This window comes from Natator depressus, chromosome 1 (assembly GCF_965152275.1).
Source record: "Natator depressus isolate rNatDep1 chromosome 1, rNatDep2.hap1, whole genome shotgun sequence".
NCBI lineage: Eukaryota > Metazoa > Chordata > Testudines > Cheloniidae > Natator > Natator depressus.
Window position 1 is genome coordinate 40,930,851 of NC_134234.1, and position 24,324 is coordinate 40,955,174.

At 39.3% G+C, this 24,324-nt stretch overlaps 1 protein-coding gene across 2 annotated transcripts in view; it reads right to left on the bottom strand.

Annotated features, from left to right (window-relative positions):
• Nucleotides 1-669: 669 nt before the first annotated feature.
• MICU2 (mitochondrial calcium uptake 2) overlaps nucleotides 670-24,324 on the bottom strand; it is a 258,774-nt gene continuing 235,119 nt past the window's right edge. For both annotated transcript variants that reach the window (XM_074958330.1, XM_074958321.1), the window contains 5 exons: nucleotides 18,120-18,217; nucleotides 7,377-7,548; nucleotides 6,971-7,079; nucleotides 2,588-2,745; nucleotides 670-1,497 (listed from right to left, as the gene is read on the bottom strand). In XM_074958330.1, coding sequence (XP_074814431.1) covers nucleotides 1,393-1,497; nucleotides 2,588-2,745; nucleotides 6,971-7,079; nucleotides 7,377-7,548; nucleotides 18,120-18,217 — 642 coding nt within the window. In that variant the 3' untranslated portion in view covers nucleotides 670-1,392. The remainder of the gene's footprint in view (nucleotides 1,498-2,587; nucleotides 2,746-6,970; nucleotides 7,080-7,376; nucleotides 7,549-18,119; nucleotides 18,218-24,324) is intronic.

Here is a 24,324-nt window from a genome sequence, read left to right on the forward strand (position 1 = left end):
TCCAAGCCACCCTGAAGAGCTCAAATGCAGTGAAGAGAAAACTACCTGGAGACTGGTGGACAGTCATGTTTAAAACGAGGGCAGGTATTTGTTCACAGTCTGCCTTTTCTAAAAGATGCTCACAAGACAGGCTGGGAAGTGTTAGTAGAAAAAAGGCAGCCATTTTGGAAGGCTAAACTTTCTACTCTGGTCAGGACAAGCTAGGAAATGGGGTGAGAAGCCTAGAGCCTTTATAAACAGGACTACTTTCCAGCCTTTAGTGGATCGGGCAGGAAGGCTAATCTTGTCTCAGCCAAATGAAACATCCAAAAATATATTACACAACTATGTATGTGTACACATACACATTAACCTGTTCCTTCTGTCACTATTTAAGGGCTTGTATCTCATTATATGTTGTTTGTATTCTGGGGTAATAAATACTTTAATTTTTATTTATCTCTGTACTTACATGACGCTGCCTTGGTAACCTTGGGCTCCTGAGATAATGTAGGCTCACTATGACACCTTTGTTAAGATTAAAAAACCAGATAAAATAATTGTAGGACAGAGATGGACAAATGTCGTGTTCGGTTTGTTAAACACTGAACCACCAAGTTGTGACTAAAGCAAGATGATTAAGACGACTGCAAGCAATACTGAGCACAATCTTAAAAAATGACAAAAGTCTTTACTTCAATTTTCTACTTTATTCTGTTTGTTGAGGAGGTCTTAAGGAGCCTATTTACTTTCACAAAGCATTTACAATTTTCAAAGCCTTTATAAACAGTCTTAAATTTCCAGTTTTGATTGAGATATGTTAATCCTATTACCAAGACAGCAAACAAAAGTACATTCATATGGATTACGGACAGTTCATAATAGTGATGACATACAAAACAATACAGTCAAGTTTTCCTTTTTGATACCAAAATCTTGCATCTCCTAGGGATTGTGCAGGTAGTCTGTGCCTTTGTAACGCCCAATCCCTATAAAGGAAACTTGGTAGGTACATTTTGGGTTGGATTATATTGTTGTATTACTGGTCTTCCGTTCTCCGGTTGTAAATGCTATTTCTGCAGCACATTCAGCAGGTGACCAGTACTAAAACTCAGATACCCCATACGCTAGAGAGCAGGGCCAGTCCCCACACAAGAATTCTGCTGATGTCTATTTTTGTAAACTTTAGCATTTCCTGGAATGAGTATACTTTTGTATGGAAGCTAGAGGTCATAACAGTTCCACAGGCAAACCTGATTACACTAATACTGTAAAATTATTGTATCAGAAATTCGATTCATTAAATATTTAGGTTGTATAACAATTTACACATGATTCAGCCAGCATATAAACAAAAATACATGAAAACCCCAAGCTCTGACATTTATAGTAATAAAAGAACAAGTAACTTATTTAGAAAGGGCTTTTCCCAGTTTGCTTCCAGACTTCTTTTGCTCCTTTAATACTTTCTCTTTTCACACATTTCCAGTATCCTTGTACGCCTTGCTGTTGTGGTACCTGTTATCAACAATAACAACAAAGTTACATAGTTTTGTTCCATCTTTACGTATAAAATACCTTTCCTATATAATGGCTGTTCAACACACAAATGCACAGCAGCACCATAATGCTACTGCTACCACAGTTCATATGGATAATACTGAGTATCATAATTAGCACATCATTACATCCACACCAGCCAATCAGCATTCAGGATTCCTCAATATGCTGAAATCCTATTATTTTGCTGTACACCCTGTGTTTCTCAGATAGGTGGACAGCTAATCTTGATTGGCTGGTGAAGGTCTTTTTTCTCCTGGTGGAAAATTTCATTATAATTAGTATTAGGCCCAAACTGCAGTTCCAGTCTGGATTCAAACTTTTCTGTTGATCAGGGAGTTCAGATCTGGTGTTCTGGTTCATGTTCATCTTTAACTACAAACATTTCTATAATATATATATAAAGAACTAAAATAAATGCTGAACAAGTTTACACTCTCCCAAATAAAACAAGAATACCATTGAGAGGCCAGTTTACCAAATATCTACTCTTCCTCACATTATGGCTGTTAGAAATTCCCAGTTTCTCTTCTATACCACCAATGAGCTAATACTTATCCTATAAGAGATACTCCATTTAGAATTATAAATTCAGATTATAGACCCTAATAAGAGAAATCAATTTGCTGCATAAAATGCTGACATATCCCAGGATGTTAACCTGGGGGAAGCATGCTCAGCGTGACTGGTGTGCAGATACACTTATTACAAACTCAGTGGGAGCTTCTTCTTGGAGATGCCTGCTTCAGAGAGTTCCTCAGTTCATGTCCGAAAGACATTCTCAGACACTGAATTCCAGATCCTTCAGAAGCATCTGAATGTTTAGGAGCAATGTGAATGCTAGGAAACAGGGTAGTTTTTCTTCAGTACTTAGTAGTAGTAGGAATCATCAGTTTTTAATGTTTTTTCCCTATCCACTAGTTTTGCCTTCACTTCTACAAATGTTAACACAGTAGAATTAAAAATTCCCAATGTTAATATTTTTTGTGTAATTTAAAGACAGTTAAATACTTTTATTGCAGATTTTAGACAACTCTAGTTTTGTTACCCGTAAGCCTCGATACATCCTGTTCTTTAATACTCCCAGAAACTCTCCATGGCTGAGGCAATTATCTCCATCTAAATCAAAGATCTTGAAGACGGTGTCCAAAACATTGTCTGAGAGCTCCTGTCCTGTTGCCACTTTTACAGCTCTCTTGAACTCAGCTAGTAAAAACATAATGTTAATGTTAATTACAAAGTGTAATAACACATTACAGAGACATGAAGAAAAACTAAACACATATAAATAGTGGGATTCTGTACTAATTTATGATGTCTTCTGGGTATCCTAACCTATGGTACTTGGGATGTGTGAACTAGTAAATTATATTAGAAGACCTCAATCCACATGCTCTTGAGCTTGCTTTGTATTTCAGTGCAATCTTCGCAGCTTGTAGTATGAGCTTTTAAAATATATTATTTCTTCTGAAGCAACAAGAACAAATGGTAATCATTAATATTTGCTGAAAATAGCTGCACGTTAAAAGAATTAACTACTTTCGGCTTACACCTATGTATGTAGATTGCAAGCACTTACCCCACAAAGGTCTTATAAAAATACTAACATTTTATTTGGAATCAGTCTAATGCTAAATAATTCCATATTAAAATCTTTGTCTGTACGGCATTTTTTTCAAAGACACAATTCACTTCAATTGACAACCCTCTCAGCTATTTTTTTTTTTTTTTTTTTTTTTAACAGCCAGTAACTATCAGCCCCTAGAAAGTGTGTTTACAGCACACAGGTTTATATGCTTTTTGGTCGGTTTTTGAAGAAGGCTTTAGGAACTGGTCTGCCCTTTCTTGAATGAGTGGAAGAGAGGAACGTTTAATGGAATTCGTGGAAGAAGCAGCCACCATACCATTCTGGGCCTCCATTTTCCCCTCTATCTTTTGCCATCCTCTTTTCACATTTATTATTATTATTTATGTGTATTGTGGAACTGTCTAGAGATCCTGGCCAGGGCCCAGGGCCCTACTGTGCTACAGGCTGTATACACGTCATAAAAAAAGCAAATCCTGCCCCAAATAACTTATAGTCTTAGTACATAAGAAACAACACAAAACTACAAAAAATATCTGGGGGTGGGGGAGGAAGAATGTGGAGGACTGTTAGGATATAGATATTCAGGCCTGCCTGTAAAGGCCTATACTTTAAGAATTTAGGTATATGTTTATCATCTAGCTAGTAATAGAGGTATACAAGAAAGAATCTGTGTAAGGGCCTTCTCTCACTGTGACAGTTTGAGGCCCTGTTCTTAGGCCAATGCCTTTGGCTAAGCAGCAGAGGCAGCCATAAGCTGGGAAGCGACTGGTCACATCCTCACATTCCAACCTAGTCAATCTGGGGCTGTTAGGAAGGTGATCCGATCTATCACCTCCAGAGAAAGGGAAGAGCCTAGAAGATGTAAAAGGAAATTTAGTTTGATAGTTTTCTGTCTGGTAAGAACTCACTTATCAATAGACACAGCTGGGAAACCCTTATGTCTTTATAGATGTAGTTGTGGAATCCTCACTTCTGTATTGTTTTGTCATTATAGTTCCCACTTTGCTATTGTTTATTTGCATGGTCTCTGTCTGGTTCTGTGATTGTTTCTGTCTGCTGTATAATTAATTTTGCTGGGTGTAAACTAATTAAGGTGGTGGGATATAATTGGTTAGCTAATCATGTTACAATATGTTAGGATTGGTTAGGTAAATTTCAGTAGAATGATTGGTTAAGGTATAGCTAAGAATATTACTATATAAATTAGGGGCAAACAGAAAGTAAGTTGAGGCACCTTAGAGACTAACCAATTTATTTGAGCATGAGCTTTCGTGAGCTACGGCTCACTTCATCGGATGCATACTGTGGAAACTGCAGAAGACGTTATATACACAGAGACCATGAAACAATACCATGGGAGGAGGTATTGTTTCATGGTCTCTGTGTATATAACGTCTTCTGCAGTTTCCACAGTATGCATCCGATGAAGTGAGCCGTAGCTCACGAAAGCTCATGCTCAAATAAATTGGTTAGTCTCTAAGGTGCCACAAGTACTCCTTTTCTTTTTGCGAATACAGACTAACACGGCTGTCACTCTGAAACCTGTCAGAAAGTAAGTTGGGATTCGAAAATAAGGAAAAAGGAACTTGGATTTAAGCTTGCTGGAAGTTCACCCCAATAAACATTGAATTGTTTGCACCTTCGGACTTCGGGTATTGTTGCTCTCTGTTCATGTGAGAAGGACCAGGGAAGTGGGGGAGAGAAGGAATAAGCTCTCTAACAAGGACAAGATAACACAGAAATAATTATGCTTAATACAATAACCAGCAATCACAGCACACAAACTGCCTAGCCTAGATCAAATGTTTTATAGGCATCATCGTGTTTTAAGGAGGGATTTGGAGAATAATAATGAAGAAATAGTAGTTTTATGTATTTTTATGGGGAGCTCCTTCCATTTATAGCACACTGCTCCTACTAGGAGGTCCACATACTAAAATTGAGGCCCCATCTTCACAAATGAATGCTGTTGGTAACCCTGAGATAAACCCAGCTAGTTTGAAAGCACATTAGAGGAAGGGCTACTCATGACTTAGTTCTGTGACACAAACGAGTTGGTTTAAGCAGTAACAGTAGTTCAGCCACTAACGGTTTGTCAACACAAACAGTAAGTTTATGGCAAGTTGGGGTGTTAATCTACCCTGTACTAGCATGCCACTGAGTAATTGTCCCTGTGCACCCTGCTGATGTGCTTTAACAGTTCATTAATAAAGAACAAAAAGACAGATTAACATCCATGCAAAAAGGACTGTGCCAAAAACTAAAAAAGAGTGCATTCATTAAGCACTGTAAATGTAGACAAGCCATAAGTTGCAATAAAGAGATGTTTGTCATTCTTTGTAATGATTACAACAGTATCTCCCTTCCTCAAAAATCTTAAGCTATTACCAACAGGAGAGTGGGTTTGTTTGGGGAGTGGGGGGAGGAGAAAACCTGGATTTGTGCTGGAAATGGCCCACCTTGACTATCATACACATTGTAAGGAGAGTGATCACTTTACATAAGCTATTACCAGCAGGAGAGTGGGGTGGGGGGAGAGAAAACCTTTTGTAGTGATAAACACCCATTTTTTCATGATTTGTGTGTATAAAAACAAACATCTTCTGTATTTTCCACAGCATGCATCCGATGAAGTGAGCTGTAGCTCACGAAAGCTTATGCTCAAATAAATTGGTTAGTCTCTAAGGTGCCACAAGTACTCCTTTTCTTTTTGCGAATACAGACTAACACGGCTGTTACTCTGAAACCTGTAAATATGGTGATATCACTGTCTTGATTTCTCTTTGAAGAATACAGCAAATCACCTGCAAATGGTGGAAAACAGGCAACTTCCTTATGTTAATCCGTGTAGCTAATTACTGGTGATGCTTAGGAAATAGGTCTACTTCAGAGTCTGGATGACTATTATTTACCTAAGGACTCGGAGCTGTCAAGAGAAGGCCTGGAACTGTATAAAAAAACCGTTGGGTCCTGATCCTTTTTATCTCAGATCTGCTTGGTGCTTTAGGCAGGGGAAGTTTAAGTCCTAAGACTGAGCTCTCCTGTCCCACCTGGATCACCCTTGATATGAACATTGGACTGAATCTATGGACTAATTCTAAGAACTCTTTGTAACTCCAAAGCTCACCATCTCTACAATGAAACTGATCTCAGAACTGTACTCATGTCTGTGTGTATACTGATCTTTTAACCAATACTCACTCGCTTTTCTTTTTAATACATTTTAGATTAATTAATAAGAATTGGCTGTAGCGTGTATTTGGGTAAGATCTGGAATATTCATTAACTTGGGAGGTAATGTGTCCGATCCTTTGGGATTGGCAGAACTTTCATATTTAACTTGGCTGTCTGGGAGGGAGCCCAAAGGCTGGGTTACTTTTAAGGGAACTTTGTTTTGGCTTCTGGGTAACCTTTAAGATATAGAAGCTGTTTTGTGCTATCTTGGCAAACCTAAATACTGGAATATTCACCAGCTTTGGGGATTGTCTGCCCCATTCTTTGCACTTTGCCCGAATTGAGTATCCCCAGTGTGCCTCCGCTCCCCCTGCCCCGACCCCAGTCACAGAAACACTTAGGTATCACTAAATAAAGTCAAACTCTTGTGGGTGATTCTGTGAATGGTATATTACAGCACACATCAGAATTTAGAAATCCTAACAACTTGTGGTTATAAATGCTACTGTTCTTCGTGCAAGTTAAATTAATTTGTTATAGAATTTTAATACTACAGTTTTTGGAGTCCACAATGCTGATGGTTTGAGATAACTTATTCAGACAATCCCTACACAGTATACTTTCTTCCTGTTATTTAAAGGTAAATATACTAAGTTTTCTACTACTTACCCAATTTAACAGGACGATTAGCTACAGTAAACATTTGCATGGCAATAGAAAAGTCTTCTAAGTGATTTGTAAACTGGCAAAATGTCTTGAATTCGTCCAAGCTGATATTCTAGAGTACCAAATAATTCAAATTAGGTTATATAATAAATTCAGAAACAAGTAGGTCTATTTCCTTAGTGTTCTAGTATTTAGATATTACTGTGGTTATCACCTTTAATATTTCTATTTTCTAGTTGTCAAATGATCATCATGTTTATGGACAGCAAAATTAAATCTGAAAGGTTGCAAGAACTCCTCTATTTGAAAATAGCCACATTTTTGGTATATACTTATCTAATTAAAAAAAACTTGCACTTGAACTTAAAATAAGAAAGCAAAACAAAAATAATATATTCTATGTACCAACCTCTCCTGCTTGGATTCTCTCTCTCACATTTTGCCAGTAAATTTCATTGTTTTCCTCATCAGTGAAATACAATAACCATTCTGCAAAGTCCTCTTTTCTCATGAAGTTCAGACCCTTTGAAAACTGTATGAATTCCATTTCTTGCACCTCTGCTTGTAAATTTTCCATAAATCTAAATGTAAAGAAATATAGTGAAGTACATAAAATAACCATAAGTTAGTACTATTAATACTAAACTAGTTACTCAACTCAAAAAGAAAAGGAGGACTTGTGGCATCTTAGAGACTAACAAAATAAATTTGTTAGTCTCTAAGGTGCCACAAGCCCTCCTTTTCTTTTTGCGGATACAGACTAACACGGCTGCTACTCTGAAACCGTACTCAACTCAGTAGAAGAAATAGTAACATTTTAAAGTCTATGTAACTACCCACCTACAAATATTACAATCACGCTAACTGTTTAATATGTTAAAAATACAGTTTTACCTGTGCATGTAAATGTTTCAATGCTGTGTTTCATTAATTATACCACTAGGGTGCTCTCTAAGTCTATGTACATTCATGGATGTTGCAGTCAGTGTTACACTAGTGAACACAATTACCCGGAGAAGAGAATATGCAGCAAAGTGTGTATGCATATATAAAGATTATGTGAACCTTTGATGGCCAGCCAGTAACAAGACAATTGAATGCAAAGGGACTGACCTGGTAAATATAGGTTATGGACTAATATGTGGTTTATGCAATTTAATGTTAAAAATTGAGGAATGAGAGAATTGGAAAATGGCTAAAGATACTATACCCTAACAGGTTTCAGAGTAGCAGCCGTGTTCGTCTGTATTCGCAAAAAGAAAAGGAGTACTTGCGGCACCTTAGAGACTAACCAATTTATTTGAGCATAAGCTTTCGTGAGCTACAGCTCACTTCATCGGATGCATTCCTAACATCCCTAACAGTCAAGTCACAAGATTCCTGATCATGAAAAGGTGATAGAAGAAAGAAACTTAAAACCATCAATACAGGGCAGCACAGAGGAATGGTAATTAAAGGTCTCAGAGGTTATGAGAGGCTTGGTAAATCAGGTAAATATTCATTAGAAAATGGATTAAGATGAATTATAATTGGCATGAAAACAGTGCTGAAAATATGATATCACAGCTATTTGGGAAGGTAACAAGACAAAAAACAAGAGCACAATCTGATGTAGGAAGGCGTGAACATTAAGGGATTTAGGAGATTATTTCCCCCATAAAAGATCCATGAAACAGGCTACAATTGGCAGCAATAGAAACTACAACTGTAAATATAAGTGTGGCTTTGAGGTTCCTTATTTTGGACGAGATAATCACGGTGGGATGGGGGTATTCATTTCTGGCCTTAAAATCTAGGAATCTGGGGAGCTGTCACACACTTAATAGTAAAAAGAAAAGGAGTACTTGTGGCACCTTAGAGACTAACAAATTTATTTGAGCATAAGGTTTCGTGAGCTACAGCTCACTTCATCGGATGCATTCAGTGGAAAATACAGTGGGGAGATTTATATACATAGAGAACATGAAACTATGGGTGTTACCATACACACTGTAACCAGAGTGATCACTTAAGGTGAGCTATTACCAGCAGGAGGGGTGGGGGGAACCTTTTGTAGTGATAATCAAGGTGGGCCATTTCCAGCAGTTGACAAGAACGTCTGAGGAATGGTGGGGGGTGGGGATAAACATGGGGAAATAGTTTTACTTGGTGTAATGACCCATCCACTCCCAGTCTCCATTCAAGCCTAAATTAATTGTATCCAGTTTGCAAATTAATTCCAATTCAGCAGTCTCTCGTTGGAGTCTGTTTCTGAAGTTTTTTTGTTGAAGTATTGCCACTTTTAGGTCTGTAATCGAGTGACCAGAGAGATTGAAGTGTTCTCCAACTGGTTTTTGAATGTTATAATTCTTGACATCTGATTTGTGTCCATTTATTCTTTTACATAGAGACTGTCCAGTTTGGCCAATGTACATGGCAGAGGGGCATTGGTGGCACATGATGGCATATATCACTTTGGTAGATGTGCAGGTGAACGAGCCTCTGATATTGTGGCTGATGTGATTAGGTCCTATGATGGTGTCCCCTGAATAGGTATGTGGACACAGTTGGCAACGGGCTTTGTTGCAAGGATAAGTTCCTAGGTTAGTGGTTCTGTTGTGTGGTTGCTGGTGAGTATTTGCTTCAGGTTGGGGGGCTCTCTGTAAGCAAGGACTGGCCTGTTTCCCAAGATCTGTGAGAGTGATGGGTCGTCCTTCAGGATAGGTTGTAGATCCTTGATGATGCGTTGGAGAGGTTTTAGTTGGGGGCTGAAGGTGATGGCTAGTGGCGTTCTGTTATTTTCTTTGTTGGGCCTGTTCTGTAGTAGGTGACTTCTGGGGACTCTTCTGGCTCTGTCAATCTGTTTCTTCACTTCAGCAGGTGGGTATTGTAGTTGTAAGAATGCTTGATAGAGGTCTTGTAGGTGTTTGCCTCTGTCTGAGGGGTTGGAGCAAATGCGGTTGTATCGTAGAGCTTGGCTGTAGACAATGGATCGTGTGGTGTGGTGTGGATGAAAGCTGGAGGTGTGTAGGTAGGAATAGCGGTCAGTAGGTTTCCGGTATAGGGTGGTGTTTATGTGACCATCGCTTATTAGCACCGTAGTGTCCAGGAAGTGGATCTCTTGTGTGGACTGGTCCAGGCTGAGGTTGATGGTGGGATGGAAATTGTTGAAATCATGGTGGAATTCCTCAAGGTCTTCTTTTCCATGGGTCCAGATAATGAAGATGATGTCATCAATGTAGCGCAAGTAGAGTAGGGACATTAGGGGACGAGAGCTGAGGAAGCGTTGTTCTAAGTCAGCCATAAAAATGTTGGCATACTGTGGGGCCATGCGGGTAGCCGTAGCAGTGCCGCTGATTTGAAGGTATACATTGTCCCCAAATGTGAAATAGTTATGGGTGAGGACAAAGTCACAAAGTTCACCTGTACATCTACCAATGTGATATATGCCATCATGTGCCACCAATGCCCCTCTGCCATGTACATTGGTCAAACTGGACTGTCTCTACATAAAAGAATAAATGGACACAAATCAAGAATTATAACATTCAAAAACCAGTTGGAGAACACTTCAATCTCTCTGGTCACTCGATTACAGACCTAAAAGTGGCAATACTTCAACAAAAAAACTTCAAAAACTTCAAAAACAGACTCCAACGAGAGACTGCTGAATTGGAATTAATTTGCAAACTGGATACAATTAACTTAGGCTTGAATAGAGACTGGGAGTGGATGGGTCATTACACCAAGTAAAACTATTTCCCCATGTTTATCCCCACCCCCCACCGTTCCTCAGACGTTCTTGTCAACTGCTGGAAATGGCCCACCTTGATTATCACTGCAAAAGGTTCCCCCCACCCCTCCTGCTGGTAATAGCTCACCTTAAGTGATCACTCTGGTTACAGTGTGTATGGTAACACCTATAGTTTCATGTTCTCTATGTATATAAATCTCCCCACTGTATTTTCCACTGAATGCATCCGATGAAGTGAGCTGTAGCTCATGAAACCTTATGCTCAAATAAATTTGTTAGTCTCTAAGGTGCCACAAGTCCTCCTTTTCTTTTTGAAAATACAGACTAACACAGCTGCTACTCTGAAACCTGACACTTAATAGTATTTCCAAATATCTTTTCTTTCCTATTTTGTTAATTGTTATTTTATTTCTGTTGCCCACGTCCCTAAGTGGTTACATTTTTATTGGAAATCTAAGATAAAAGGGCACTTATTCCCAACAGTGCCATTTATGATTTGTCTCTCCCTGTGCTTTCTTCTTAATGTCCACAGGTTCTAACAAGAACTTGGTTTTATTGAGTTGCAATAACTACAGAGAGGCTGAAATAAAGTACATTTATACTAGGACAAAGTAATTACTTGGAGAATAGAGTAGCAAAGAAAGTGTCTGTACAGCAAATACTGGTAGAGACTCCTTTGCTTATCAGTGTTTGCATGGCCTCATTGTATTTGAATTCTTTCCCCTGAATCTAAGGCATTTTAGTCAGTGCAGCTATCTTTAGTTCTTTAATGAGATCACTTGGACAATTAGCAGCTTGGAGCTCTGTGTTGTCTGTAGGGGGATATGTCAAGATTGCCTTTGCAACATAAGCTCTCTCTTGTATTTTCCTCCACATAATTAGTGCTGCATAAGCAAGAGGGTGCATGAATAATGCTTCATTGCTCAGGACACGAAGGTGAAAGAAAGACAGACAATGGAATGGATTTTAAGCAGTAGGCTACAACTTCATTAACTTAACACTGGGTAGGGGTGGTATATGCCCACCCCATCTCACACATCAGTCATTTAACTGGATCCAGTGTGGAGTTAGAGGTCTCCCACCATATAAGCAATGACCTGGGGTAGACCCCAGGACTCAGCTCATTCTGAGTCCTCTAGCTCTCCCACCCGTGAGGGGGAACAGAGAGTATCCAAGTGGGGACCTCAGTCTTCGAAGACTTCAGGTCTCCCCTTCTCCCCAGAGGCACGAGATTCATCAGCAAAAATCCTGGGTCTCATTTATCTCTGGGAGCTGGCCCTTTTAGCTCTTATCTGCACTAAACACAGGCTGCAAGTTGTGACAAACTATACATTCCTATAATAGCTTTTAAAATTAGACCTCCAAAGCCTATTCTTCTTTACCCCAGCTGGGCTTCCACAATTTGCTGTGAGGAGGGCAAAAAATCTACCAGACCTCCATCAATTTTGCCCAACAGGAAAAAATTATTTTCTTATCCCAAAACACAGGCAGCTAGTCAGGTCCACAGTATCCTGGAAATACAGCTTGCTATCTACAACTAATGAGAGGGAGGGCAGGGCAGACAAAGGTCTCCTGCAGCCCAGGGAAAAGTTTAAAAAATTGTTGGGGGAGCACAGGGGCCAATCAGCTCCCACTCTGCCCTCAGCTAGCCAACAGGACACTGTGAATCTGAGGAGAAGGGGGAGCCTGACATTTTCGGGCATGAGCTCCCTTCCCTCTCGCAGTGGCAGCATCCCTCCTGACGCACGGAGCTGGAGATGTGGCTGTGACCTGGGCATACAAATTTACTTTAATTGTAAGCTGAATTGGTAAAAAGAGAGTAAAGGTCTATGAATTGTTACAATAATTTGTTATATAAAACTGTATCTCAAGGGCTCTCTCCCCTCCACCTCCCTTTGGGGACAGAGCATTCTTCCTGCTGCGGGGCCAACCATCCTCCCCACCCCCCACTGAGATGGGGTGGATTATCTATTTAGATGTAAGGAATTCAGTAAGTATTGCATTTCAAGCTCTTAGGTTTGTTCTTGGCATGCTGGAGTGGGAAGATTTCATGCAGTACAAAACATTTCTCAGAGCAGCAGCTGAACAATGCAATTTAAAATTCAGATGTGATCTTTCCCCATATTTTGAGTTACCAGCATATGACTCATCACATCAGGGCATTTTTATTACCAGATGTGAGAGTTAAAAATCCTAATGAGTTTTTTTTTATTTTTTAGTAACACTTTTTGAGAAGTATCTAGTTAGGAAGGAAATCTTGGTAGCTTGATCACATTTATATGACTAAAACACTTGATTGTGGGTGTTTTTCTATGTACCTGCTAGTATCTGGTTGCATTTGTTCAAAATAATGATTCACAACTAAAGAGAGTTCAAATTCCCTAAACAGTGCTTAGTTTTGAGAAAACATTAGGAAGGGACAAAATGAAGTTTAGTGAGAAATCCTAGCTCTACTGAAATCAATGGGAGCTTTGCCATTGACTTCAGTAGGGCCAGGATTTCATCATAGGAATACAGGGCAAGATTCTGACCTCAGATACTCAGTGTAAATCCAGATTAATCCACTGCAGTCAAGGAAATTTCTGTTACAGTGGTGCAAAAGTAATCAGAATCAAGGCCAGAGTTTAAAAAAATGTATAAGAGAAATCAATAATTTACAAGAGGGAAGGAGGCAGGGAGAAGGCAGGGAGAAGACAGTACTTTATTTCACCTAGCCTGTTATCCATAGTCTTCAAAATGCACATGTTTAAGAACAACAGCCAAATTTGTTATTAATTATTTGTGATATAGTAGCATCAGAATCCCCAGTCAAAACTGGGGCCGATTTTGCAAGGTACTCGTCACCCACATAGAAAGATACAGTGCCTAAAAATCATTGGTAACTCACTTTTAAATGGAAGTGAAAGTAAAGTGTAACTAGGGGAACCTCACAGCTTCAGAGATTCACCCACCAACCTGGGATTTTGAAATACAATGCTAGCTTTGTACTTTCCTTATGGTAAACAAAGTAGCAAAATGAAACACAAAGGAAAAATTAGGGAAAGTTTTCCTTCTTATAATTTTGTTTCTGTACTTCAGAATGTTTGTACAGCACCCTGACATTATAAGGCAGCACTGTCTAGCAGTTACAAGACTCCTGAAGTCTCATCTCCTGAAAAAGGACCAACGGATACAAAGGCTGCTGCCCGCTTAACCTAGCAACAAAGGTTGCCATGGACACATCACCTTGGTGTTCCACTCTGCACTGACTCCCCATAGAACACTGAGTCCAGTTCAGGAATTGCTAACATTCAAAGACCTCTATGCTTTATGGCAGTGTTTCCCAAACTTGTACGTCCCTCGGCCCATGCCACTTCCCGCAGCCCCCATTGGCCGGGCACAGCGAACTACGGCCAGTAGGAGCTGCGATCGGCCAAACCTGCGGACGCGGCAGGTAAACAAACCGGTCAGGCCCGCCAGGGGCTTTCCCTGAACAAGTGGCATCCCAAGGTTGGGAAACACTGCTTTATGGGACTAGCCTGAGCTACCAGCGAGATCACCTCTCCCTTTGCAACCTTGACCATCCACAATAGCTGAGTTCTACCAGACTCATGAAACTATCAATGAGTAAAGGGAGTCTCATGAGGGCTGGACACAGAATTTTCACTTTTTCACAGGAGCTGGAGCTGCACGATTGAACTCACTCCTACTACAGGTAAGAATGATTATGGAACTCACCAGTTTCCGAGTTAAATGCAAAACTCACTTCTTTGACTAAGCTTTTCCACAACAAGTTCTCGGTACAACCACAGCCACTCACTCACACTTACAAACAACTCCCTAGAAAAAATCAAGCCATTCTTCATACTGGTTGAGAAGGAAGGAAGAAAGGAAGAAAGATACATTGTTATAGTTTTCTCTATTATTAAATACTTGGGAGGTGCTCTGGTTCTACCATGATGAGGCCATATAAGCACCTAGCTAGACAGGGTCAGACCTGAGTTCTATTCCCATTTCTGTCACTAAGTCACTGTCACACCCTGGACAATTATTATGTAGCCTTTCTGTGTTTTGGTTTCCTTACTTGTAAAAGAAGGATAATACCTCTGCCTATAAAAAGGACTTTGAAATCCTCAGAGGAATATTCTGAACAAGTGTAAACTACCCTCATGATATAAGTACTACGATTAGCCTTCTTTGCAACTGCATCACATTGTAGAGTCATATTCAATTTGTGATCTACTATAACACCCAGATCCTTTTCTGCAGTACAGCTGGTACTACCCAGCCAGTTATGCCCCATTTTGTAGTTGTGCAATTAATTTTTCTTTTCTAAGAGTAGTACTTTACACTTATGTTTACTGAATTTTATCTTGTAGAATTGGTCTGAAATCAACAATTTGTCAAGGTCATTCTGAATTCCAATCCTGGCCTCCAAAGTGCTATAGTCCCTCCCAGATTGATGTGATCCACACATTTTATAAGCATGCTCTCCACTCCTTTATCCAAGTCATTTAATGAAAATACTGAATGGTACTGGATCCAGGCCCCTGCCTGTAAACAGGGTGAAATTTCATGAAGAAAGTACAGTAGAAACCTGTTTACTGAGCTTCCATTATCCGGCTCTCTGTATTAATCGAACTGGGCAGCAGGGCTCGGGCTGACAGCCTGAGCCCTGCCACTCCTGGCGTGGACAGTCCGAGCCCCGCCCATTCTCCAGATTAGCTGATTTTTTGATTATCTGATCTGGCCATGGTCCCAATTAGATCAGATACACAGAGTTCCACCATATTCCCGCTTTTATTTTTGAGAAATCTAAAGCACACGGATTATTTTATATATAACTGGTGTGACAGGTTTTAATGTGTCTTAATAAAATCTAATCATTCCTACTTTTTCTAGGTGCTGCACTGATAGGTGAAAAGACTTTCTAGCAACAACTTGGAAAATGATAAAAGCATTTACCATCATTATTTTTTCCTTTTGACAATGATCTATGTCTGTATAGCTCATCAGTCATGTTTTGTAAAAACAGCATGGCACTTTGATCAAACAGCCAACAATAGCTTCCCGTGTGAGGTAAAATGTTGTGAGAGGCCATCAGATAGAAATCACATTTTCCTTGAACAATAGAAACCCAGAAATGATGTGCTTGATTTACTTGCAAATAAAATCATGTGAAAAGTGATATCTCCACACAGGTTAAAAAGACACTGATCCTTTTATTCACCGTTCTATGTGTTAAACAAACTTCACTGTCATGTCGCAACTTAAATGGAGTGTATATGCAGTGATAAAGAGGCACATTCCACCTCTATGAAAAATAACTGCCACTGTTGAAAAATTACCTGCATTAAACCTTACACTTATCCCACAAAGCTTAAGAGCAAGATGTGGGAGTTTGATTTTGATTACAGGCCTCTATTTGTGTGGTAGGCAAAGGTCTTTAACCTACATTTTCTGAATGTACTAGGTACATAGTTTTATCAATGTCATTCCTCATTGGGTCAATGCAGGATTTTATCTAAAACATGAGGCATTCCAGTTTACACTATATATGCAAACACAACCTTTTACTCGTGCTCTCTGTCCTTTGTTTCGTTAAGAGGGCCTACTGTATTTATAAAGAAGGAGCTGCAGACATGTTACACTTATTTTACTCATTTAGCGTTCTATTGAGTCAAGAGCTTCAAAAGAGAGAAGTTTGTTTATTTATTTGAAGACTGGTATGTGTCTGAGTCAGTGAAGTAGAAACACTTTATAGTGTTAGGAGAAATGCCTTTCTCCCCTTTTTTGTTCTGGCTTTTCCTAAACCTCAACTGACTGCAACATCTGTTACTAAGTTCAGGGCTGACTGACTCCATTGCAGCTCGACATAAATCAGACTATCCATTTTATGCTGCTACTTTTTTATAAGATTATGAACTACCAGTTACCTATGAAGGAAATGGAACATTAGTGAAAAGAATCTTGTTCCCTTTAGGTGTGAAAGCACATAAGTTGTTGTGGTGTAAAAACTTGGTGCTCAACAGTATACATGCAAATGTGGTTTCAGCAATTAGTATCAAGTCAGGACATTTATGTTGCACAGTAATAGAGGGTTTTAACTGGTTGTTTCTTTAAAACTGAGACGTGCTGGGGGTTGCTGTTAGACACGAGAAGCTATATTGATGTTTTAAACTCTGATTATTTCTTCCAGTCACACATGCTGCTGTGTTGTCCAGTTGAGACAGGACAAGGCAAGAGATTCTGCATTAAGATCTACTTGAGCATCTTTCTGACATCACAACATGACTATGATGTTTCAGCCCATATTGGGTATCTGTAGTGGTCACAGGTGAAGTTACAAAATTGAAAGATGAGTCCATTACATTGTTGGCATTAACATATCAAATTATGGAGGCTCTTCACTTGACAGCCCAGGTGAGGAGTCTCCCCATTCCCCATACAAAGAAAGGACTGTTTTGGCCTTGTAACACTTGCTATGACCAGTATGTCAGTCATCACAGATTAGGGGGGTGCACACACATACATACATACACAATTAGTAACAATGGCACATCATAGCAATAAGTAATGGAGTCTCTAGTTAAATAATTACAATCCTTATTTTGTGCTAGTGCTTTATAAACAGAATGATTGACCTATATTATTCTTACAGCTTTTTTCATTAATTTCTGGCTTTCAGTATAAGAATGGTAAAGAGATTCTTTGGGACATAAGAGAATAAAATATTTTGCACATTGAAAGAAATGAAGCCACACATTTCAGAGAGTAATGCTTCACAATATTCCATTGCCGTTTCAAATGGATATGGTGTTCTTTGCTTCCTGTCCTAAAATTGTATACTGTGGTGAGTCACTGTTAGGCAGCTGCATGGTTTCACTGCAAGAACATTTCAATTGGTGACATGATTCCTGTATCTGTAAAGTTTGTAAAGCTCCTTCTAATTCTTTGGGACAAAACATACTATTTAAATGTACTATTTAAAATTATTCTGGAGAGTAGGGAGAGCTACTGTGACAGTGGAAGGCAAAATTTCTCAGGGCTTGTCTACAAAGCGCTAGCAAAGTGCACTGGAGGGGGGTGATTTGGAAAGTAGTGGATCATGTTCTGCTCTAATTGTCTATGTAGATCCTGCTGGTGTGCTCTAAAAAGTACCTAGTTTGTGTTAATATAGCCCTTGAAACAGAATGCGAACTAGGTACCTTTTAGAGCGTGCCTACAAGGTTTACACAGGGCAATTAGAGTGCAGCTACTTAGTGTGCTTTACAAATCATGCTTTGCTGCGCTGCATAGAAAAGCCCTCATTTTTCTTCAGATTGATGTGCATTGGCTGATATGAGTTTTACCAAACAGGAACAAACTCATCATTACCCGAACTTGGAACTTATAAGAATGACTACTAGCAATGAATGACAACTAGTATTTGTACACTACCTGTAAAACTCAGAATAGCAAAGCTTCTCCTTTCCTGCTCTTCCAAAGAAGTGCACCAACAATGTTGTATTAACAGCAGAGTCTTCCAATTCTGGTTCCTACAAACAAAAAATAAACTTGTATAATTAATTACTAACAATTCAACACAAAATTGGTAATGCATATTTGAATGAGAGTTTCCCAGATGTCACTTGTAATTTAGTTATTGTTCTTGCAGACAGTATGTAAAGAATTCCAAAGCAAAGCTGAATGGTTCTCTGCCAAGCTGAACTCTGACCTCGGTGTTCAATGTTCTGCTCCTGATATCAAGTATAGTAGCTAAACACTGATCAACCAGCAAACACAATTTTCCTCTTCATTGGTAAAAAGATTATCAAAGAAATAATTTGGAGATAATTATGGTTTACCCAAGAAACAGAAATCATCTCCCTCTGATTTTATTCCCTATTACTGACAATACAGTAATTTGCAAAATTTTTAAATCTAAATACTGTAATGCTTTTCAGACTCAAAATCTTATCACCTTCCTGTTACAAGTTTCTTTCCCCTATTCACAACCATATGTTGCTTAGAACATGCAGCATCTACCTGAACTTGGCAAAGTAACCTGGCAATATTTATTCAAAATAAAATTACGGTCCACAGTATGTCAAAGAGACATACTGTGATTCAAGTGCAAATTTCCCATTAAAAGAACCATTTGGGATAGGAAATAACAGCTGTCTTTGGAAAAAAAAAAAAGATTGTTTTCCAGTTTTATACATGTTTTGAGTTAAACTCTGTAATTTTCATGAAACCAGATAGCATGTTAATATTCACTTTAATGTTTTAGCACAACATACTTTTCTATATCATTTGATAAAATTGCTGGTTAGCTATTTAGCAAGCTTCATTTTTAGGTTAATATTATTGTCTTTCAAATCAATTTCACATTCAGATAAAAACAATTTTCAGCTAATTCATCTGGACTGGTTTGGGAACCTTCAGCTCCAGCAAGATGCTAGATTTGTAACAAACTCATAAATTAGTCAAACACACACATAAAAAAAGTAGAATACAAACATTTACATTTATGCATTCAATCATCATGTATGTTTTTATATTGTTACAAGGCTGTTTGTTAATCTCAAATTTCTCAAACTAACATCTTATTCTTTTACTGTATAATTTTTTTTCTTCTTCTGAAAAAAAAAAATAGCTCTACAGAAAACAAAGAACACACTTCAGCTCAACTACCGCATCTTCATAAAGCCTAAAACCACACAATGTGCTGGATTTCTATGTTTTATTCTTCTTTCACCACTAGCATATTGGCTTTTCTTTGAACACAACAAAACACTAAGCAACATGAAGAGAGATTTTTTTGGAAGTCCACAGGGATTTCAACAGAACTATTCTTATGACATCTAAATAGCCTCTGTGTCTTTTATCCTGCTGAAGAGGTAAGATGAAAGACAAGAGTCTATTCATGAGATTTAATACTAATGGTTATTTAGCTTTCAGCATCATCAATAACAAGTCCCATTAGTCCACTGTGTGTTTCATGCTTACTGCATATGTGACACAAAGTATTTTACAGTTAAAGAGGTAACATTCCTTGTTTCTATTCTAAGCCACATTTCATAAAATGCCAGTAATATGAGCTAAGTATGAGCTAACTTAAAAACAATCTTTTCAGGACTCATGCAATTGCACTGAATTTTATCATTTGACTGCAGGTAGACAATATAAGTAGTCCCAAGGTCTGTGCATCAGAAGTTTAAATACTTAGGCTTCATGTATGATGACTGATGTATAAAACAGTCATATATGCTTATTTGAAAGTCAAAAGCAAAACTTTTTGTTGTCATGTCAGCATCCATGGCTTTTCAAGAAGAAACAAAGGAGGATCAGCCCAGAGTGTCTATTTCTAATTAGTTTTGTACTTTCAATTTACATATTAAAGATGGATTTAAAAAGTACATAATAGATTTCCTGAAATAATTTATTTTTAAAATTTAACTTAAAACTAAGTAACAACGTAATGCTTTCAATAGTCCACATTTATCTATATGCCTGTGAAGTCAAAATCTCTTGTGTTGCTCTGAAAACTACAGCTGAAAAGCAAGTGTTTATAATAACCTTTTAAAGACTAAATCTACAACAGAAAAGGCACGTTGTTCCCCTACTCAGATTTCTCCTTATAAGCTAGAAGACGACATATAAACAATACCTATCTCATCTTATCTAAGATGACAAAGCCTATCCCTGGATTTATAATAAATATGCACCTACTTGTTTGCTACCCTCTTTATCAGTTGAAATTCCAAGCTGGAATTGGCACATGTCCAAGCACTATGCTAGTGAGAGTTAAGTGTGTTTAAAAACTACAAACTAGTACTTTTCTTGAAAGCAGAATGTGTGATAGGAAACCTGAAAGACAACAGCTTAAGGGTAAAGTTTCAAAAAACTTCTTTTGCCAAGGTTAATGCTATTAAATTAAGGTACATGGTTAGTACATAATTCTTTTTGGTCCACAAAATCATTAGCTGCCTTTCCTGCTAATCTCCACATAGTCTCCAATACCCCCATGACAATTCTTTGTTAAAAGGTATGAGAAATGTATTAATATTTCCAACCCCTCACTCTTCTAGGTCAGGTGGAAACATAATTTAGATTTTGAAACTTTCTCCCTCAGCTTTGGGAATGAATGGTGACCTAATATAGTATCCAATCACAGCATTGAATAATAATCTTTAGAAACAGACTCCCCCAAGAATTAAGTGTAGCTACAGTGCTGATCTGCACCAAGTAAGGTAGATGTGTTTTTCCAATCTATTGAAATTAAGGTAGTGTTAATGGAAATATACAGTACAGAAACACAGTATGTACTACAAACATAAGAGCCTATATTTCTACTGCAATTTTATTATATGGAAATAAAAGGATTAAGTTACTTTAAAGTAACTTAAGCTCCTAAATCACTTAGATTCTTTTGAAAATTTTACTCCAAATCGTGAAACTAGTCCTTTTCTATCAAGAACCATTTATGGCTCAGACAAAACAATTTTTTTCCTTATTAAATCATGGAATTTGTTTAAAAATTATATGAATGGAGGACCTGATGCTGCAAACACTCAAGAATGTGTGTAACTTTACTCATGGGAGCAGCCCCAATGAACTCAATGTTTGCAGGACTGGGGCCTTAAGTATTCAGTCTATTGGCAAATATTAGCTAGAGTTGAAACAGATATTAGGCAGTGGAAGCTGTTCAAAGAGGTGATATGAATTTTGGGGAGACAGTCTCTATTTTCAGAACAAAAATAAGTGAAGAAAAGAGAAAAAATGATTTTCATAAATTCATTCATAAGAGATAAAACTATTCTATTCTATATCATTGTATCTGAGCACCTTCCAATAGTGCATTAAGCTACACGACTAACATCTGTCACATATTGTTTGTTCTCTCATCCTCTCCCTAGGGGGAGAAGTATATGCAGTGCTTTGTTTTGTTTTGGTAGTTTTTTTAAATATACATGTTGCTATGTATTTATATTAGAGAAGGCAGGGTCAAAGAAACGTGCCTTGCACATGGAGCAGAAAGTGGTGAGGTTCGTGATGGTCCCTGGTTCCTGCAGGAGTTCATTCCACAGTCTTGGAACAGCCCCCAAGAAAGTTCTATCTCCCATGCAGACGAGCTTTACCCTTATTGTAGAGGGTTCCATTGTGCCAGAGGGTCACAGTTGTTGACCACAGTCTTCATCCTGGAGCTTTAGATGATCTTTTAGATATGGTGGACCCATGCAGCACCTTGAAGATAAGGACTGAGGACACTGAATTTGATTTGATATTCTATGGAAGGCAATGTACAAAGCAGACGACAAGTGTGATGTGCTCACAGTACCAATGTTGCTGAGAGGAAATGCTGGAGTGTTCTGTATTAATCGGTGTTTCCGAAGTGCTGAAGCCTTCATGCCCAGGCATATTGCAGTGCTGTAGTCCAGTTGAGAGGTGAAAAAAGCAAATCATCATCTCTCTTCAGAACAAAGGATGGAAAAAGAGTTTTACAAGTGAAGAAGTTATGAATAGAAAGAGTGCTTGACACATGATCAAAATGGACATCAGTGGAAAATGCATGTGGCCAGGTCTGAGAGTAAGTTGTTTATAGTTGCATCAAATTTCAGTTTAAGAGTTTAAAATCTCCTGTTTTTAAGAGATCAATAGCGGTGTCCCTAAGAACCAGTTAAATGTTTTATATCTCACAAGTGAGATACTTCATATGGAAACAAGCTCATTATAGAATTCAGAACCATATGCCTAATTTGTCATTTGGAAACAACTGTCAAAGTAGATAATATGCTGTTTTATCTTGCCTAATATGAAACTTTACTTTATAAACAAATGCAAAATATTCTACACTATTAATCACTCCTTGCTAATGGTAATTAAAGTTCATTTTGTACCATTATACTTACTTTAGCCTTTTTGAAAAAATACACTTTATTAATTAAAAGTATTTGAATAGTTTAAGAAACTGGTTTGACTATGTTCCAGTCTTTGAAACAATGTGATCATTCTTTATGGTGGTTTTTTTGGGTCAAAGTCCCCTTTATTATTAAATTGTACCTGTATTATTGGTGAAAATCAACACCTCCTCAATATGTCACAGTGGTTTTTCCATTTTGATACTGTTTAGGACAACATACACTTCTGTAAGTTAGCTAGGAAATACACTAGCTAGGGAACAATTATAAGCAATACCACTCCCCATGCTGCAGTGCTGGAGATGATCACCAGCTGCAGTCACAAAACGAAACAAACAATATCCCCTCAACCAGGTTTTAACATTGTAAAATAAGGGGCAACATGGGGGTTTTACATCATCTTCATGAGCATCTGGCATTGTCCAGGATGTTGGAGACACGATACTGGATGAGAGGAACCACAGATCTCTAGTCTAGGGATAGGGAAAAAAAGCATTTCTCAATCTAAATACATGGCGAAACCCTATATATGTCAAACTAAAGGTATTTAAAATTTAAAATTTTAATTTTTCTCAAAACAAACTTTTTAATCTGAATTGGCATTTGGAGCAACCTACTGGCAGCAACCATCTCAACAGAATGTGTGACTTCATATAAGACATGAGATGGCTGTGAACTCCTTGAGGCGGCAAGGAGTTTGTTCTGTTTGTACAGTGCCTAATACAATGGGGTCCTAGTCCAGGACTAGGACTCCTAAGGGCTATAGTAATACAAATAAATAACAATAATACTGTCTGGGAGCTCTGCAGAACAGACAGTCACCAACAGGTTTTAATACTCATGTCACAATTACAGCTGTCTCTATGGTGAGTCCCGTATGGGGAGGGGAAGGAAAGCCAGGTGGGATAGGCAGCTAGTGCTGGTGGCAGCGAGGCTAGATGGACGGAAGAGACAGCATGTGTGGATGTGGCCCCCCTGCCAAATCTATGTACACCTCTACTCCGATATAACGTGGGTTCGCATACAACGTGATAAAGCTCCGACATGCTGCTCTGAGCAGTGTGTTAGGGGTGCCGGGCCGGGGCCGAGGGGTTGGATAAGGGGCAGAGCGTCTTGGGGGTGACCAGGGGCTCCCCCCCGGGTCTGGGAGGCAGGAGCTGTGGGGGAGCACTTTTGGGGGCCCCACAGTCCCAGAGTGGCCCAGGGGATTAGCGGGGGGCTGGGAGCAGCCCGCTCTGCTTCCTTCGCCCCGGCCCCAGCCATGTCGCTTAGGGGATTAGGCTTGGGGGAAGGGATCCCCCCCGCACTTACCGGCAGTGGCGGAAGTGGAGCAGCCCAGCCCCAGACTGCTCCACTCCGCCAGCTCCCAGCCGCGGCGCTCCGCTTCCCGCCGCCAGTGAGTGCGGGACCTTTCCCCAACGCCCCCCCTACCCCCAGCGACATGTCTGGGGCCGGGGCAAGGAAAGCAGAGTAGGCTGGGGCCGTGTCGCTCCACTTCCCACCGCAGGTGAGTACAGGGGGCGTCCTTTCCCCAACCTCCCTGCACTCACTGGCGGTGGGAAGCGGAGCGCTGCGGCTGGGAGGTGTCAGAGTGGAGTGGGCTGGGGCTGCGTTGCTCTACTTCCCACCGCTGCCGGTGAGTGCCTGTCAGGGGGCGGGGGCTGTGGTTTGGGGTCGGGGCAGTCAGGGGACAGGGAGGTTGGGTGGGGTCCTGGGGGTGATTAGGGACAGGGGTCTCTGGA